The sequence below is a fragment of the Centrocercus urophasianus genome, unplaced genomic scaffold (assembly GCF_019232065.1).
Source record: "Centrocercus urophasianus isolate 14NV4802_14NV808 unplaced genomic scaffold, USGS_Curo_1.0 seq_34, whole genome shotgun sequence".
Lineage (NCBI taxonomy): Eukaryota > Metazoa > Chordata > Aves > Galliformes > Phasianidae > Centrocercus > Centrocercus urophasianus.
Window position 1 is genome coordinate 6,340,689 of NW_024884911.1, and position 18,825 is coordinate 6,359,513.

The 18,825-nt window shown below is 50.4% G+C and overlaps 2 protein-coding genes across 6 annotated transcripts in view; one reads left to right on the top strand and one right to left on the bottom strand.

The window, feature by feature from the left end:
• GPSM1 (G protein signaling modulator 1) overlaps positions 1 to 3,632 on the bottom strand; it is a 52,335-nt gene extending 48,703 nt beyond the window's left edge. For 4 of the 5 annotated variants that reach the window (XM_042830791.1, XM_042830790.1, XM_042830787.1 and 1 more), the window contains exon 1: positions 3,607 to 3,632. In XM_042830791.1, the coding sequence (XP_042686725.1) occupies positions 3,607 to 3,617 (11 nt within the window). In that variant the 5' untranslated portion in view covers positions 3,618 to 3,632. Of the gene's footprint in view, positions 1 to 1,430; positions 1,480 to 3,606 lie in introns of those variants that run through there. The other variant, XM_042830788.1, reaches the window with a different exon arrangement.
• Positions 3,633 to 13,108: 9,476 nt separating this feature from the next.
• CCDC187 (coiled-coil domain containing 187) overlaps positions 13,109 to 18,825 on the top strand; it is a 28,050-nt gene continuing 22,333 nt past the window's right edge. Inside the window, exons 1-2 of the mRNA XM_042831069.1 lie at positions 13,109 to 13,127; positions 16,022 to 16,312. Coding sequence (XP_042687003.1) covers positions 13,109 to 13,127; positions 16,022 to 16,312 — 310 coding nt within the window. The remainder of the gene's footprint in view (positions 13,128 to 16,021; positions 16,313 to 18,825) is intronic.

Here is an 18,825-nt window from a genome sequence, read left to right on the forward strand (position 1 = left end):
GCAGACATCAACAAAACACCACCACGAGTCAAGCTATCACATGGGTTTTTTGCTCAGGTCACCCATTATGCAGCACAGCTATTTTAGAAATGTTATCCTGCTCTTTTTTTGGGGGGTCATCTTCTGAGACTGACTGCATAGGCTGACAAAAGAAAACCAGCATTTCCAATGCTACCATTTCCGACACCTGTGACTGCAGGGCCTGCAGGCAGTCGTGCAGCATTGCCTCCAATTGTAACTTTAAGAAAGCCTGCTTTCTTATTGCTTTCTTTTACATGAACAGAACACAGATTTCCTACCAACACTACAGAAGAACAGACTTCACAAAGTTTTCACAACTTTACACGTTCCAACACCCAGAAAACAACGGGAATATTTGATGTAATTCTTTAGACACCTGTGCAAAATGAACAGGAGACCTTCCAGAGCAAAGTCCATCCCACAGGTGAAATTCTTCCCCCCCAATTGGCTTTACAACTCAGGGTTTCCCCGGTTTTAACCTCCCCCCCCCCCCCCCCCCCCATCAGGAAACCAGCAATCTTTCCACCTCTGAGAACGTCATCTTCTCCAGAAGGATCCCTGGTGCTCTGGAGGAGCACTCTAATTGCCCACTGCACATTCAGGTCAGGTACAGTTGTAGTGACATTAATGAGTGAGATGGAGACTGTTTACAACACAATCAAGAGAAGTTAGTAAACACTGCAGAAACCAACAGTTGTGCTGAAAATTATTGCAAAGCAAGGAAAAGAGCTGACGACATGCTGGCATGCTGCATGCAGCCCAAGAGATCTTCCCTCCCCCCTGTATCCAGATATTGTATTGCCCCCACTTCTGACTACTAGAGGAGAAACAAAACACAGTGAGGACAAGCAGGGTAAGCAATGCTGCAGGCAATGCTGGGAAGCCTCCAACCGACCCCCATTCAGACTTTTTGATTTTTGAACCGGATGAAAAGAACAGGCAACATACGGCCTTTGCACGAACAGCAGACAGCCCGGAGCTGTGCGAATTCGGGCAGCACCCAAAGTGCTGGAAGCCAAATCCCCGTAGCGTAACCGAGAGCCTGCAGTGCAAACGCCCACCGCGGGCACGGTCTGAGCATCGCTGCCCTTAGCGCAGAGCACGGCGCGTCGGTGCCATGGGGACCCGCAGCCCCAGCCCCCACCACGCCCCACAGCGAGCGACCCCCACACCCCAAAGCGGCTTTTCTCCCTCAAGTCTCTCTCTCTGTTCCTCCTCAAACATGCAACAGCTTCCCGCAGCCGGGGCTCCTTCCCCTCCCTCGCCCAGCGCCCCGGAACACCCACTGCCGCCTTCCCGTCCTCCCCCCATCTCCGCTCCGGTCCCTGCGGCCGCGGAGCTCCGGGCGGGGGCTGAAGGCTGCCGGGGCCACGCTCCCCTCCCCGAACCCCGCACCCGGCCCCGCTCACCTCGAATAGAGCCGGCGGGCGGCAGAGCCCGGGCTGTCCCCTCCGGGCGCACCCGCCATGGGCGCCGGCCCCGCCGAGCCGCAGCCCGGCACCGGGCACCGGAGTATGGCAGCAGCGGGAAGTGATGCGCCGAGCCAAGAAACTCGCGGGCAGGCCCCTCCTCCGGCTGATGTCAGCCCACGGCGAGCAGCGGCTCAGCCGCCTCCTCCCCTTCCTCCGGCCCGCGGGCTTCGCTCTGCCCCGGGAGCGGAGCAAGCAGCGCAGCGTGCAGGGCTGCCCTCCGCTAATGGGTGCGGTGCCCGGGGGCGCAACTGAAGATCTACCCCGTATGCAGCCACTTAATTCCTTAATGAGGTGCGTCTGGGCTTGCTCAGCTTAAGAGCTTTTGCCCTATAAGTGCCCACACCTGGAGGTCGTTAGGCTGAGAGGCAGCACCTGGGGGTGATTGGGCTGAGCCCCACACTGAAGCCAGCAGGCAGGACAGGCACAGGCACAGCTGCAGCTGCCTTCTCTCAGTGAGCCTTCAGCTGGTGCTGCCCTGTGCTGCTGACAGCAGAAATCTGGGAGCAACAGTTGTGGAGCAAGGAGTTGGATTCATCTGCAGCAGCTCTGTCCTGCTGAACGATGGGGCCTTTGCTGGTTACGGTCACCCAGGTGCCTGGAGAAGGATGCAGGTTACCTTCAAACACTGCATCCAGCTTCCTCTTTTTTTAAGGCCTGCAACGCTCCCATAAAACTTAGTGAGTGGATCACTCAGCAGGAGCCAGCTTGTAAATTAGTGCTGCTTATCCAGCAACACCAAATTAAATATCATTATCATTGTGGACTCTCCAAAGAAGTACAGGCACACATTGTGGCTTTGGCTGGTTCCAGTTGCTTATTGTCCATTCCCAGCAGCCCCACCACCAGCCCTGTGGTCAGAGGAAAGCCAGAGCCACATCCTGAGTGCTGGGGTTCCTCCCCATGGACCTGCACAAAAGTCCCTCTGAGAGCACGCAAAGATTCTGCTTGGGGCACAACGCGATCAATAACACCCTGCTAGCAAACCACAAGAGTTAATTGATAAGGCATTTAAATCCAAAACAATCCTCGTAAACAAGCCTGCATCTGCCTGAATTTTGGGATGGTCTTCACTCTGCAGACCAACCAGAGCAGTGGGGGTTGCAAGCATCCTGTTGAGTGCTCTCCTCACTCAGGGAGGTGCACAGCTGTCCTGATGCACACCTTTCCCCAAAGCAAAAAGGGAGCAAGCAGCTGAAACACACCTTGCCGGAGGGACCACAGGCAAACCTACCGGCCAGGCTGGGGTTCTGTGCCACACACCAGTTCTTACCCAGGGTTATGGTTTCTCTGAGGAGAACACGCAGCTGCTCACGAGCCCATGAACATGAACAGCCCTGTGAGACTTTGGTATTTCACAGAATTGTAGAATGGCCTGGGTTGAAAAGGACCACCACAATCATCTAGTTTCAACCCCTCTGCTATGTGCAGGGTCGCCAACCACCAGGCCAAGCTGCCCAGAAAATTTGGGCAGCACCAGAGGGGTGTTTGTGCCTCCCCACGTGTCCCTCTTCCAGCAAAGAGCACCAATGTAAAAGATGAAAACCAAAGGCAGCTGTTGTTGCCTCTGGCTGCAGTGCAGGAGACAGGGGGTGCTTTGTTGCACGGCCTCAGTGCTGCTCAGTCAGTGGCTGTGGGCAGATGGAGCAATTGCCCTTGTGAGAAACAATGCTGGAGAGGGGAGAGAAAGAAAGGAGGGTGGAGGTCAGCTTGCAGTTTGGGCTGCAGCCAGATGTACCGTATTCCGCAGAGCTCTGAGCAAACACCCACATGTTAATGGCACAGGAATCACTGGGGCAGATTCCACAGCCTGGGTCAGGATGGAGGTCAGGCTGAGATGAGCATAAAGGTCCCCTTTGGCCTCAGCATTCATGGCTTTGTGATGGATAATTCATCATCTGACGCACTCTGCTTCTTTTTCTTCTAGTAGGAGCAGCAAATGGGTCACCATAGGCTTGAATTCATTTGATGAAACGAATCAATCACTTTGCTGTGGGTTGGGTTTGGTTAACCAGATGTGGCCGTGCCAAGAAGCTCACTGTGGGTTCTTGGGCCTAAGGCACAACACAGCTTACCTGTGTGCAGATAGAAGGAAAGCCCAGTGCTTGAAAAATACCTGTAATTCATCTGGTGAATGGCATCTGCATGGCATCACGTGTTGGCAATGACACGTGTGACCTATGAGAAAAAGGTGAAGGAAATGGATTTGTTCAGTCTGGATGAGATGGAGAGGAAGCAAAGTGACGATATTTAAACATAAAACAGAGCTTCAGCAAACAGCAGCAAAAAGGAGGAACAGATCCTGGGGAAGATCATTAATATCCAAAGCTATACCAGTACTGAGGAGCTCTAACTTCTGTTCTACTGCTTGGCAGGGACAGCCATGCCACAGAAAGCAGAGGGAATGGCAGCGGGATGGCACTGAGCAGAGCATATATGATCACTAGGAACATCCCCCCACTGCCTTGATGTCTTCATCACTCGCTCAGCCAGCCTTCCTCCGAGGCTCTCACATCGCCGTTAATTAGCTGGCAGCTTTCCTGCGGCTCAGGAAGCAGCTTGCTGGTGGCCTCTGCTGGGGTTTATGTGCAAGAAGTGATTCAGACTCCCAACACAGACAGACCCGAGCTGAAGTCACTGCTGAACTGGTGCAATCTCATCGCCAACTCTTGTTAGCAACAGCTGTAATTGAATGCCATCACCTCAAAGTGTCTTCAATCCTTTTTAATTCAGGTACATCCTGGGAGCGCTTTGCTGTTACTCAGCTTTTTCCAGAAAAAGTTTGTCATTTTCTCAGTTCCTTTAAAGGCTGCCTCTAAAGAAGAGCAGGCTGTGCTCTCTGTTTCTCACACCCTTTTTTGGGATGGCTCCTTGTGGAGGAAGCACAGGTGATCACAGACTATGGGCATTTTCTGCCTCTTTCCCCATGGCCAGTCTGTTAACCTCTAAATCCACTTCAACAGGTTTGGCAGCAAGGCAGCAGTTCTGAAAATGTAGGGTCTCAACGAGAAAAGCACTGGGAGCAAAGAGACCCAATCATCCCAAACAAGAGGAGGGGCATCAATGACTCAAAAGTTAATAAGCAGCACCTTTAATACCACTGTACCCCACATGGTGCCCTTCTGTGAGCAGGCTCCTAATGCAAGCAGAATTTAGGGAGAGGTGAGAGAGGGAAATCTGTAATTAACAGGATTCCATTAAGAACAGCACTCGTATCTGCAGCTCCAGGAGGACGTGGGGCTGGAAGCTGAGGGGTCGTGCAATGTTGGGCAGTTCCAGGGCAGCATCGCCCCTGGTGCTGCTGTGTGCAATGGAATTAATGGGATTAATGGAATCACCTGCCCAGCTATCCCTCTGGGGGAAGAGAAACGAAAGAATAGCTGACCTGGGAAAGAATTCTGGTTTTTAAGGGTCTTTGTACTCCTTTCTTCCTCTGAATCTGATCTTGAAGCAACAGAACCCGAACAACAGCAGCAGGAGGCTTTTCTTGTAGGCATTGGATCAGAGGTGCATGGCTTGGGCACGTAACCCAGGGCTCCTACTGCCATCAGCTGGTGGTCACAGTGATCCAAAGGGATTGTCTTATCAGTTCCAGTTGCCAGTTTCCAGTTGTCAACAGGCAAATAGTTTCTCCTGCTGGAATGCTGGGAAGTAATTCCAAATCAGAAGTAATCTTTTGTTCTGCTCGAAAGCCAAGGGGATTACACATAGTTTCACATGAGAGCTTTCTTTCCTTTTTGCATGATAACAGTTGGCAGTGGCATCGAGTACGACTGTGTTTGGGTTTGTTTTTAAAACACATTGTCAATATTTGTGCTTCAGTTGCATTGCTTGGCCAAACTTCCAAACCTTCTCATGTAACTGACAGCACTTCTTTCTGCTTAAGCAGCCAATGAGTGAGAACAAGGGATGGAAGCAGAGGAAGGGGGTGGCTCCCAATGCTGTGTCACCAACCACTGCAGCCCCCGAGCAGCTCCAAGGAAGGAAGCACACTGTGCTCAGAGCTGAAGCCACAGCCTGAATGCTGCTGTTAAAGAAAGAATTTCTTGGAGTAATAATTCCCATTTTAGGAATGATAGCACAGCATGCTCTCTGCACCAGTGATGCTGATTTCTGTGCAAATAGCAGAGCAAGAGAGAGGTTTCAAAGGCCTGAAAGGAGGCTAAAAGTAAACTGAAGTATTCTAGAAGAGCAACAGAGATGACCCACGTATGGAAATGTGGAATCACCAAGATTGGAAAAGCCTTCCCCAGCCATCCATCCACTGCCAGTATTTCCTCACTAAACCTCTTAGTCTGATACTGACACCATAGGATCACAGAATCATTAAGGTTGGAAAAGACCTCTGAGGTCATCTAGTCCAACCATCCATCTACCACCATTATTTTTGCCCACTAAACCTGTTAGGCTGATACTGATCCATTCAGACAGGAACAGGTTGCCCAAGGAGGCTGTGGATGCCCCATCCCTGCAGGCATTCAAGGCCAGGCTGGATGTGGCTCTGGGCAGCCTGGTCTGCTGGTTGGTGACCCTGCACACAGCAGGAGGGTTGAAATGAGATGATCATTGTGGTCTTTTTCGACCCAGGCCATTCTATGATATGATAGAGGACACAGTGGGAAGGGTCATGGAACATCAATCCATCGCTCCATGGAATTGCTCATCAAGCAAGCAAGAAGGGTTATGAATTCAGTTCAGAAAGGTAATTTGGCTGAAATAATAAATGCAGACTTCTGCAAGGAAGTTGACTTAATCTTGCACGACATTCTGTTAAAAATAGTGCTTAACAAAATCAACGTAGCTTGTATTACATGGACGGAACACTGGGTAGCATGCATCCAAAAGTAAATATCCAGTGGAGGGATTTCTGGTGCATCCTAAAAGATTCATGCTCAGTGCGACGTTAGCTGGTGCTTGTGTCAATTAGCTGGAGAAATTCTGAATGACAGTAAGAACCAATGGGAGAGATGGCAGTGGTTTGCTCTGTAGTGGGGGACACTTTGGAGCACGCAGCCATGCATCACCACATGGACAGCTCAGATGGAGAAAGACAAGAATTCATGTGCTAACATGAAGGAGCAGTCAGAAGGCTCTCAGTATTGGGAATGCCACTACAGACTAGCAATAAGGTATAATGCTGGAATGTAGGTAATTAAGCAACAAAACATTATTAGGAACCTAGTGCATTCTCCATTAGCTGGTATCTGAACAAGAGTTCAGATATGCTGCAGTTCGGACACGAGTTCTGGGTCTGATGCAGCATTCGCTGGGTGAGAGCATTTTCTCCATGTCAGGTTGTAATTGGACAGCCTGGCTCTTCATCTGTAAAGTCTCTCTTTTTATCTGACATATCAATTAGTTCTACCTATTGATATCTGATCTTTTTCCCCAGGCTGGCAAATCTCAGCCCTGTGGCTGAAAGCTGCTCGTGTTTTTATTGTGACTTGCACTGAAGCATTGATCACACAGTGTGATTAGCAGCCTGCCTGGCCTAAGGGACAGGATGAATACCAATGTCTGTTCAAGTTATCCACTGAGACCAAACATGTGTGTCCTCTGCGGGGTGCAGCCTGGGGGCTGTGCTGGCTGCCAGGAAAGGAGCAGAGCAGTGGTTCTGAGTGAGAGAATGGGAGTGGTGGAGAGCAGTGCCAGCCCTTTCCTTATCTGTGCTCAGAGAAGCAATGGGAGCCAAGGCAGTGGTGTTGCTCCTTGGGACGGCTGCCCACCTCCTGGCTGCTGCTTTTGGCTTTCACTCAAGAGCTGCTAAAAGGTGTTGTCATAGAAACACGCACATCACATCCAGGAGCTCTTCCAGTCCAAGCTACATGCAGGACAGCATATTTCACCTGCGTGAGGTTTGGTCTCTAGAAACACATCACCTTTCTACCAGGCAGCACAGTGAGACAAGTCCAGGTGTTCCCACCGACCCCCTGCACAGTGATGGTGCTCCTTGGTCTCACTGGCTCAGCAGCACAAATCCATCACTTCCAGGAGCTCAGCGTTGGTTCATTCTCTCGGTGAAGGCAATCAGAGAATCATAAAGGTTGGAAAAGACCTCCGAGATCACCAAGTCTAAACCTCAGCCCATCACCAATGGTAACATGCCCACTAACTTTGCTGCTAACAATGATCCCTTGGGGTCAGCTTCTCCACCTGCACAGAGACCTATTACTGTAACACAGCTGCATCAGCAGTGAATTTAGCCTTCAAATATGCCATGTTTGTTTTCCAGTGGAGATGAGTATGCAGCTAGCATCTATTTTTCCTTGCACTTATCTCTGTATAGATTAGTCTTACCAATAATAACGCTGTATTTTTGTTGATTTACGTTATTTTCCAAAGAGACAGGACAAAAAGTGCCCAAACACCGATCACAGTCACAAAGGATGTTGGGTTTAAAGGACTGTGCCAACCCAGGGATAGCAGCAATGAAGCAGTGGCAAATCTGAGAGCAACCTGGCTTGGCAGAGCAGAACAAAGCCAAGGCAGTCTGTTATGTTAGCTTATCCCACTGCTCACTTCCCTGCTGGCTATATTTTGGATTGCCATTTAGCAGTAAACCAAACGTAATGAAAGGGAAATCTGGTGAATTTATGAGCAGAGTCAGTGACCTCAAGGATTGTAATAAATGGGATATATAAAGCTCTTCTGCTTTCTCAGCTTCCTGCACTCCGCTGTCGTGGGATCCCAATGGCAGAAGAGCTGTGCTGCACGGCAGCAGCTGTACAACAGGGACATGGAAAGCACTGGAGAGAGGAAATCCTGCAAAAGGGAAACAGGAGCTCTGGTTGGCAGTGTCTGCTGTGTGGGCAGCACTCTCACAAAGACTCAGGCAGTGACAAATGTGGGACAGGAGGACCCAGATGCCAGCTTTGTGTTTTGCTTGGACCGTTGGGGTTTTCAACACGAAGCTTCTCCTGAAGGAGGAGGCTGAAATCTTGCTGCTGTTGGTGGCTCTTCGATGCTTTGCTGAAAGGCTGAAGCAGAACAAAGTAACTTTAGAACAAAAAGTGGAGCTCAGTGAGGCACAGTTACAGAGCATACAGCCTTGGTACGTTATGTTTAACCCACCAATAGACCCGGCTGCGTACTGAACTGCGTACTTAAATCCAATCACCCCGAACCCAGTGAGTCAGAAGATTAGGAATGTCATCACGAGAGCTGGTAATAAGGCACATTCCTCACATCTGTGCAGTTCTGTAGCAGCTGGATAGCCCAACAGCCCCAGGTGGCTCCAGGTGAGTTGTGTTTCACCATTGCCCTCCGGTGGGAGCAGGACCAGAAGGTGAGCAGTGTCTGATTCAGAGACACCGGTCTGCAGCACCCTTGCACCAATTGCTCCTCTTCACTGCACAGAGAATACATGCCTGCTCCCTGCTTGCCAGGATCAGCCCCAGCCCCAAACCACGAGAATCTCTGCATCAGCTTCTGTGGGTTTTTCTAACTTCGTAATCCTGCAATTCTCCCTTACCACCCATCCTTCATTTTTCCTTTTACAGTGCATGGAGACGACGACGTGCAGAGAAATGTGCCAATTTACCTGCGGATGGCTGACTTAAATTGCCTGCTCCCAGCCTGGTGGTGTAAATCCTCCCCTGCAGCTGAGGAGCTCCATTTACTATAGCTGGTTTCCAGGGCAATCGTGTGCTCTCCCACATTCCGCTGCACAGTGCAGGCAGCCTTCCCACCCTCTGCTTCTGATTCCATTCACATCTCCTAAGGATAGAAGAAAAAATAGTCCACAAATACCTATTTCTACCTCAGAACACTTTTCACTGATAACTGCATAATATATATATATATTTATATATAATCACATCAAGAGCACCTGCCCCTTTCCGGGCATCATTTGACATGCAACATAAAACCCAGATTTTCTGAAGATACAGTTCTTGGCTGACATGTTTTATACTTATTATTTCAGGGCATCAATAGGAAAACACAAGGTTGACGTTCCCTTGTGTTTCTGACTGTAATCACTGCAAAGAAAGTCAGAGTCTCTATTGCAGCGCATCCCTCTCCAGGCTTGTCCCCAGGCTTGTCCCTAGGCAGTCCCATGGTGACCTCCCACTGCATCTGGCACTTCACTGCACAGCACTCAGTGCTCAATGCGTGGCACAGACCATGGGAATCCAATCTGCTTATTGCTAACAGGATGGGAAACTGAACGAGCTGCGAGGGTTGGAGGAGGTGGTTCAGTGGCATCAGCAGAAATTCTGCAGCCGGGTTTGGGCTCATCCCCACATATCTCTGAGCACTGAGCATGAGTGCTGCTATCCCACAGCATCACCTGCTGAAGAAGCAATGTGAGCCTTATCTCAGGAGCCAGTGTGGCATCATCGGAGGGGCAGCCCGCTTATCTCAGTCTTGTTTTCCTGTTGGTTTGAGAAATAACACCTTCACAAACGACATTAATATGCAGTAATAAGGCCTGAGTTCCTTGCAGCTTCAAATCAGACCCCTATCCATTAAGTGTCTGTATCTACGTCCCTTTTAAATCCAGCCACTGTTTTGTCATGGATTTCAATGGGTGCAGCCCATAGCTGTCAGATTCAGGATGGTACACAGTTTTTTCATCAGCTGCCTCTTCCCACCATATGCTTACTGCAACATTCATGTCACATCAGCTTGCAATCGAAGCCCACATTTGTGCCGTGATTGTTTGCTAACTGAGAATGTCTGTGAGAAGTGGCTGACAGTACAGCTCTTCAGTCAGGCGCCAGGAAGAAAGAAAAGAGGTTCAGTTTTCTTTCCTCTTCTCTGAATGAAGTTATGGGACCTGTGGGGTGTATTTGGTAGACAGATCTGTATCTGTGTGATATGCAGCAGCTTCAAACCACAGAGACTTGGGAGGAATGTCTGGTTTTGGTTCACAGAAATGCTCACTTCCTGAATTCTGCTTGGCCTTGTGGGTTATTGGTTTAAATATTTCCTGAACAGTGACAGTGCGTGTCAGTGTACCTGACGAGAGCAGGCATGAGCTGTGATGGGGAAAATGCAGAGACTGCCGTCTGTGGGATAACACCATGCAGGAGGAATTCAGCATCTCTCTTGGTAGGTTCCTAGTGACATGAATTGTCCCCATATCCCATCCTGCAAAACCCTCCCCTCACCTCTGGAGGAGTCCCTCCAGGCTCACAACAGTCCACTGCAACTGGTGGTGACAGTCAGAGCACCTGCAAGAGAAGTTTGGTGTCTGAGGGCTGATGCTTCATAAATGCCACATGAGAGAAAACGCAGGGCCTGATTCTGCCTTTGCTACATGTGACAGCAGCTGTGCAATCCTCAGGACAGAGCCATAGAGGACTGATTCATTTTGCTCATACACACCTGGGATACAAACCCAAGAAGTTCTGCTCCTCTCCACCTGGGCTCCCACTTGGCTCCTGCCCCGGAGTTTCACACTCTGCAGAAGTGGGACTTGGCCCAAGGGTAAATAGGTTTCGGTTCCTCAGCTCTCAGCAGATTTGTGGTCTAACACTCCAAGATGTGCAGCTCAACACGCCGGCAATCTGTCTTCTCCTGGCTCCTGTCAGCTCCAACAGCTTGCTGAGAAGAAGCAGTGCCAGCAGCGATGCCAGCCTGACCTGAGCAAACTCAGACACAAGACTGCACAGCACAGTGCCTGTGCTGCTGCCCCACATAGGGGCCCCCAACCCGAGTGGATCCAGGGCTTTCCCACTTACTGCCAGCTTCCCCGCTTCCCAAACCTCTGCTGAAAGCTGCTCTCCTGCTGCCAAGGTTCCACATTGCTGTTCTCCCTGCACACATGTACTCAGCAGGACGGCTGCCCATGGACCCTGCAATTACGGCTCTTATCGGCGCACCCGAGTAGCTGTGGCTCTCTGTTGGACAAGCTCTGCATTCCTAGCACTGCAACCTCTAATCAGGCCAAAACATTGGTTTGGAACGGCTCAAAGTGGGAGCTTTGTGACTCCAGTCTGCAGCTCAGGAATTCCTTGTTTGGTTAGACTTGAAGAGCTGAAATGCCGGTAATATCTGAGCACAGACTGCAGTGACATTCATTACATAAGCAGCTGAAGTCTGCTTCTTCAAGAGAACTTCTCTAGAGACCACAGGGATCCACGCAGATGAAAGGATGTGGTGTCAGTATCTTGCCTCGCCATCTGAGCACTTTCCAGTAATAACGAACCCTCACAAAATGACATTGCTGCTTCAAGCAAATCTGCACGATTATAAAGCATGGGCATTGAGACATTACCCAGAAACAAGAGTCGCATTCAATACAAACCAACATGCTGATGGAACAGAACATTACTGTGCTTTGCTCTGCAGTGAGGTGGGACCCAAAGATATGACTTCTTTCCTCAGAGTACTGATGGAAACTCAACCCCTGACAGCAGCAATTGATGGTTACTGCTGTAGAGAAACAAGAAAAGATTTTACCCTCCTTTGCTTGTCTTTATTATCACATCCATGTGCCCTCCATCACTGCACCAACAGCATGTAGATCCAGGAGCTGCCCAGTGTCAGCTTATGGGAGAGGATAACTGTGGAAAGGAAATCCCCAGCTTGGAGAAATAAGAATCTCACAGGAAACAAATGTCTATGGATCATCTGAGGAGCAGCACTGAGTCAGCAGCCTCGTCTTAGATGTTATAACCTGATTGTAGTGATTTGGGGTGTAACCATGGAACTGTGACTGTGGGGCACGCAGCTGCAGGACCCCTTCCACGTAACCCAAATAGCAACGGCAGCACACAGCATATTGCCAACAGAGGAGAGATGTGAGGGTGGTCACAGCCACCTGCAGCCACAGCCGTGGTGGGGCTCAGGCAGTGAGGGACACTGCTGCCCATCTGAAAGATGCTGTGCGTAAAGGCCGAGTACAGAAGGGAGAGCAGAGTGATCACTGCAGGAGCAAAGGGCGTTCCTGCTGCCACCCGCTCCGGGTTGGCTTTGCTCAGGTGTCAGCGCTGCTCTCCTGGGTTGTCCTGGCATAATCCCCCCGCCCCAACAGCATCCCAACGCTGAGCTCTTCGTCCCCTTTCTGCGGTCGGAGTTTGCCCTCTGCTGTTTGCTGCACGAACTGGAACGTGAGGAGCGAGCATCGCCGACCGCAGCGCTTGCCCTCGGATTCCAAGCGCTGCAACTTAGCAACAGTGACACTAAAGCAGCAGTCCCACCCGCAGCCCGACCTTATCCGTCACAGCGCCCCGGGGAGCCCGCAGGGCTGTGTCAAGAAAGCTGCTGGCTTCTCTCCACAAATTTGCCTGCTGAAATCAGTTCTGGGCTCCTCTCGTTGCTGTTTGTTTTCCCCATCGTTCCCAGCCGTCTCTCCGGCGCTGTGGCCGTGAGCCCAGAGCCCAAAGAAAGGTGCGGCGGTGCCGGAGGGGTGCGGGGCTCCCGAGCACGGCCCTGTGCCTCCCAGAGCTCGTGGGCAGGGCAGGCCGGCCTGGCACCGCTGTCAGAGCAGGGTCTGGTGCCGGGGAGCAGCCCGCGTGTGGTTCAGCTCCGGGAAGCAGCCGAGGATGGGATCTTGGAAGTGGCTGCGGGGATTTGCTGCTGCAGAGCAGCTCCAGCTCTTCCACAGATCCCAGTCTGATGTGCTCCTCTAGGTGCATTTCTACAGCTCCTAAGGGGACGGTGTTCCGTGCATGGATGAGGCTACAAAAGGTAAGTGTTAAGCAGGATGAGTGAAAATACACATGGGTGTAATGAAGACCTCAAAGGAAAGCAATGACCTTTTTGGGCAATTATTGCAGGTGTGGATCTCAAGGAAGCAGGACTGTAGCACAGCTGAGGGATGGACGGCAGCTCTGCATCCGGAGGCTTCATTCCTCTGGCTGGTATGTGGGTAATGTGCTTCTGCTTTCCTCTCTGCAGTCATCGTCACAGTCTTGGATAACTTTATTTCATACCAAGGATTTCTTGCTTATTGAAAGGTTTTCTTTTAATCTGCATGTCTGGACACACAAGGGAGCAATGCTTTGCAGTTTGCAAGCACTGGACGGTTGTAAATCTGTGCTTGTAGCTCTTGGAACAACGTGCAGCTCCCCATTTCCTGCTGCTTTCTACCAGTGAGAGCTGCTCTGGGAGTTTCCCCAGTCCAAAGACAAGAACTACCAGCAAAAATCAATGGGGGCTTTGCTGAACAAGGTCTAGCATGGCTTCAAGAGCATCAGCTCTGACAGCACTGAGCACACACTGAAAACATGACATACAGACACAGCCAACACAGTGCTCCAGGAGCAGTTCTGCAGTTCAGCCCCCAGCTCTGCAATCCACTCAGAGCCGAGCACACGGTAAAGTTGTCTATAGTGAAGACAGATGCAAAGGGATGCTAAAAAATGTGTTTTATCTCTTGTTTCCACAGATGTGACCCAGGCTTGGAACAGTCTTCAGAAAGCCAAAGCAGTGGTACGTGTGGGGCAGGGAACGTTAGCTGTCACACGTAGTGCTCTGCCACATCCCTGTGCATCTCCTCTGCAGGATTCTCTCCTAGTGTAATTGAGAGCAGTGCAAATGTGCTGTTCGGTTTGTTGCTTTGCAGTGAGTGCACAACCTCTTCCATCACCCAGTGTGTGACTGGAAGGGGATAAGGAGCAAAGCAAGGCGTCTTACCAAACTTCCCACAGCTCTTTCACAGGGATGGTGAGCACAGAGAAAGGTTTGCCTTGCTTATGGTGCAGCCCTGAGCAGAGCAACAGCTGATACCTGCTGAGCTGCGACATCCTCTGAGTTCTCCCTGTCCTACTGTCCTCTCAGTAAGGAACACCATAACATTTCCATCGGGTGCAACCAGCTGCAGTCATGGAGTGGATGAGCAGATAGCATTATCCCAGCACGGTGCAGACTGACGCTGGGATTGTGCTGTTGAATTCACTGCAGTGACTTCGAGCTTAAGCTGCTTTTTAAAATCATCTCTGGTGAAGTTGTGAGGCAGCCATACAGGCAGAGTGCAGATAATGGAGAGAAAGGTGATTTCACCTCTTACCTTCCCCATGGGTCGCATTCTTTCCAACTGCAGGAAGCACCACCTGGAACGTGCTCAGGCATGCCAGAGCTTACCAGTAACCAGGAGCTGCAAAATTAATCAGAGGATTGTATGCCAGCAAAAGGCTCCCGTGAACAAAAACATATGTCTCCTTTCAAAAGAGAAAATCTGTCTTTTCACAGCTACAAAGGATCGAAAACAAATTTTGTCATCAGACGCGGAGCTGTGCCAACTCGCAGGCAGCCAGGGGGAAGCTTTGGCTTGGAGAAAGCTTTGGTGAGTTCTGAGCTACTGGGAAAGTGGAGAGCATTGGTGCTGGAGGAGGGGAACGTGGCTGAGGGAAGGGTGCCTTCTCTGCTGTCTGCTAGGGCTGCATAGGGCACGAGCAGCCCCACTTTGCTGGGCAAACGATGCAGTGCTGCTGCCCACCAGCTGCAGCAAAGCAAAAGCTGCTTGTGCTTTGTCTCCAAGGTTTTTTCCTGCTGACAAAATAAGACAAAAAAGCAGGCAGTTTACCCAAATTCCACAAGACTCTTAAAAACTCAATGATGGGCTGATCCACTGAGCTTGGCTGGGGCTTGTGGGTTTTCATGGATCCTTTTTCTTCCTTTGAAGCTGTTTGAGTGAGAGAAGGTGTCCAAAGGGAGAAGCCTTCCAGGAAAGTGAACCGTTTCAATTTCCTAATATTGACATAACTTTGTTACACTGTAGATGGAGAGAGAAATAGAGATGAAACAGCTCTGAAGGAGAAAAAGAGCTGTGAGGTTCCTGTGTCCTGCAGGTGAGTAATGACCTCAGTGCGCAGCACCTGGGGATGGGGTGGCAGAGGCACACAGAAATGGGTTTAAAATTCCAGGGTGCAGGACTTGTTTAGCACCTTACAATTTATTATTAAAGAAATAAAAATGTCACCAGATCATCCACCCCCAGAAATGCTGAGCACTCCGCCAGTGGAAGCAGCCCTTCCATCAGCTCCCTGCATTAGTCTGTTGCCTTTGTCCGTGCTCATAGTAGCTTGTCAGACCACAGTTCCCTTTGCGCTTCCCAATTTTATCTTTATTTGCCAAATTTCTGGTAGCAGACAAAATGCTGCTCCTATGAACAAACCAACATCACCAGCACAATGTGTTCTGGGAGCTCAACTACCACCCATGTAATAATGGCCCGCGTTTAGACGCTGCATTAAGGGTCATGGTTTAGTGGGGAGATATCACTGGTAGGTGGATGGTTGGACTTGGTGATCCTGTGATTCTGTGTGATTCTGTGTGATTCTGTACCTGTTCAGGCTTGTTCTTTTCTTTAAGAAAGAGTAACTGTGCCTCTCTGTCCCCTGCCAGGTCCCAGCCCAGCTTCCATGGGAGTCGTGCTGCCAGCCCCAGCCCACCCATGGCCCCGCTGTCCCCTGGGGGATGCCCACCTACAGCACCAGCCAGGATGGGGGCTGCAGATGGGTCACAGCTCATTGCGCAGAGCCCGAGGGAAGATTGTGGAGAGTGGGCAGATGCAGGAGGTCATGAGGTACAGAAGGGAAAACATCGCTTCTCCCCTCATTGCATGCATTGCCCCCTGGCAGGGAGCAGCCAGATCTCAGCCCCCGTGCCCGTGGCTGTCCTGCTCCCTGTGCACTACCTGCCATCAGCCAGGAGCCCCAGCAACCAGAAGCTGGAGGAGCTGCAGAGAAAATCATCCTGGAAGAAGTTAGAGCAGCTCAAGAAGAAAATCCAGGAGCAGAAGAGAAACCAGCAAGCAGCTTCTCAGGAGCAGAAGTGCTTGATTGCATCCTATGCTCGAGAGCTGCTTCAGGAGAGACCCCTGAAGAGAAAGGTGTGCAGGGTGCCTGCCCCTTCTGCTCTGTGTGCCAGAGGTCAGTGGCAGAAGGCACCAGGCAGCACAGCCTTTGCAGCAAAGCTCTGCAGGAGAAGCTGAGTGAGCACGGTGGGGATGGGTTGGTGATGGGACTTAGAGGGCTTAGAGCTCTTTTCCAACCTTTGATGATTGTCAGATCGTGGAAGGCTGTGCTCCCATCCTAACTGGTTGCATGGAGCTTCCCATCTCCCAGGCCTTTTTGCCAGGCAGAAAGCACAACATGAGTGGCACAAGCACATGGGAAATAATAGCACAGCAGTGCGGAGAGGCATCACAGGTACTTAAGGCAGGAATCGTGTAGCTCAGAGGCATTACTGAGGATTTAGTAGTTCATTCAGTGGAACAAGCGTGGATCTAAAAGCAGATATAATTAAAAGTTTAATCCTGCTTTGCTGCTAAGTTTGGGCCTGATGTACCACTCACCTGCAGCTGTCTCATTGGGTTAGTGTGAATGTAGATCTCAGGGTGCTGTGTGGAGAGATGGGATCCAGCATGGCCTTGTGCTGAAGTCCATCCCGTTGCACACAGAATCACAGAATTGTAGGGGTTGGAAGGGACCTCTAGAGATCATCAAGACCAACCCCCCTGCCAAAGCAGGTAACACCCACTCAGCAAGCTTCAGGCAGTGGGATTACTGAGGCTCTGCCGGACTAGGGAAGAGGAGCTGAGAAGCTATGCATAATAAATCTTATTGCTGTAATAGCATTAGTGTTAATTCATTGGGCGCTGCCATCCCTGTCACACACCACCAGCTTCCAGGGGTGTTTCCCTCAGATCTGTTCCATCACACTTTTTCCTGTGATGGATGGGAGCATTCAGCAGAGCTCACCTCTGCGAGCACAGCCTCGTGCTGTGCTGCCTCCCAGCTGACACAGGCAGTGCTTTGAGCCCTGCTCAGCCTCTGGTGGGTGCTCAGCAGGAAGGCAGATTTGTTTTGCTTTCAACCAAATCCCTGAATGTAACTGTCAGAGAACTACCAGAGGAGTGTTAAACATATCCAACCTTTTACTGACTTCTAATTTAAGCTTTACATGAATTCTTGTCTCCATTTTCACCTCTTGGTTGTAGACCAAAGAAAGAGTGGCTCAGCACGGGGGACTCAAACACAGAGCCAGAAGCAGCCCTTGCCCTTGCCCAGGTCCTCTTCTCCAGGGAGAGCAGCAATGGGTGAAGGTAAGAATGAAATTCATGGGAGATGACACAGATTGATGGAGCAGAGATAACAACACCTGCAAGCACACCTGCCAAAATCTGGATCTGGTTATTAAAATGATGCCAAATCCTGGGAGCCGCAGCCAAGGAACAGAGCCTGGTTAAATAAAGCAAGCAAGAAAGAAGAGGGAACAGACAGAAGTGAGCATTTGTCCAAGGAGGCAGAAGGTGATCAGAGGCAGCACAGGGATGCAGGGCTTTGTTTGTGGGTTGGATGCAGGTGAAGCATGCTGAGGCCCTGGGGGGGTCACGCAGGGCTGCCTGCTGCCCCGTTCTGTCATTGGCTTTTGGGTAAGGTTTGGCAGTCACTGCCACGTGCCCCCCCCCCAGGCTCTCTGTTGGTCTCACTGATGCCCACAGGTGTCATCTAAGAACAGCCTTAGTGACCTTCAAGCGTCTGTCACACCACTGCCTGTGGCAGCTGAATTCCAGGCCTGCCAGGATTAAAAATAACCAGAAATAGAAAATAAGCCTCATGTCCTCGGTGGGAAGAACAGACTGTCAGCCACTGAGCTCCCAGCTGAACTCAGAGTGTCTCTAAAAGGCACGTTCTGCAGCGCAGGGGCCGGGAGAACACAGGGAATGCAGCCCTCCTGCAACAGCAGCAGGAGTGAGGTTCCCACGTGCTCCTTCGTGGATTGCTTTGTGTTTCCAACACAGATCTGAACTATCGGAGCGATGCTCCCTCCTTAGTGCCATCATTCTGCAGCAGGAATGGCTGCATTCCAACCGGGTGGGCAAACAGTGGAAGCACCGCGGGTGCTGCTCAAAGTGGACAAATGTATAACTGCTGGCAAACAGGAGGCCAAAAAATCCAAGTTATCCCATGCCATGCAGATGAAATGACGAGTACAGCTGCATCATGCACTCTGCTACCACAGCCCTACTTAAAATGCATGAAATATATAATAATTTCCTCCTCCCTCCTTTTTCTTTTTTTTTTTGTTTTAATGGATTGTTTGAAAAATGGCTCGGTCTTCCTCTGAGAGTGGGTCATAATAAGGCCGTGCCACATGAAACATTCATCATTGTAACTGCCAGTGTCACGGTGCCTTTATTGGCTATTAGTTTCTGTCAGTGGAAGAGCTGAGGCAGAGCGACGGGAGATGAATGAGGGGTCGGAGGTCAGAGCCAAAGTACTCTGGAATTTGATGAATTATAAATTTGCTGTAGTTAACAAAAAATTAAGTCACAGCAGCTATAAAATATTCATCTGTTCATAGGTAGGGGGAAAAAAAAGCCAACACTGGGGAATATTTAAATCAAAAGGTTTCCTTCTGTGAGTGATTTCATCAGCAA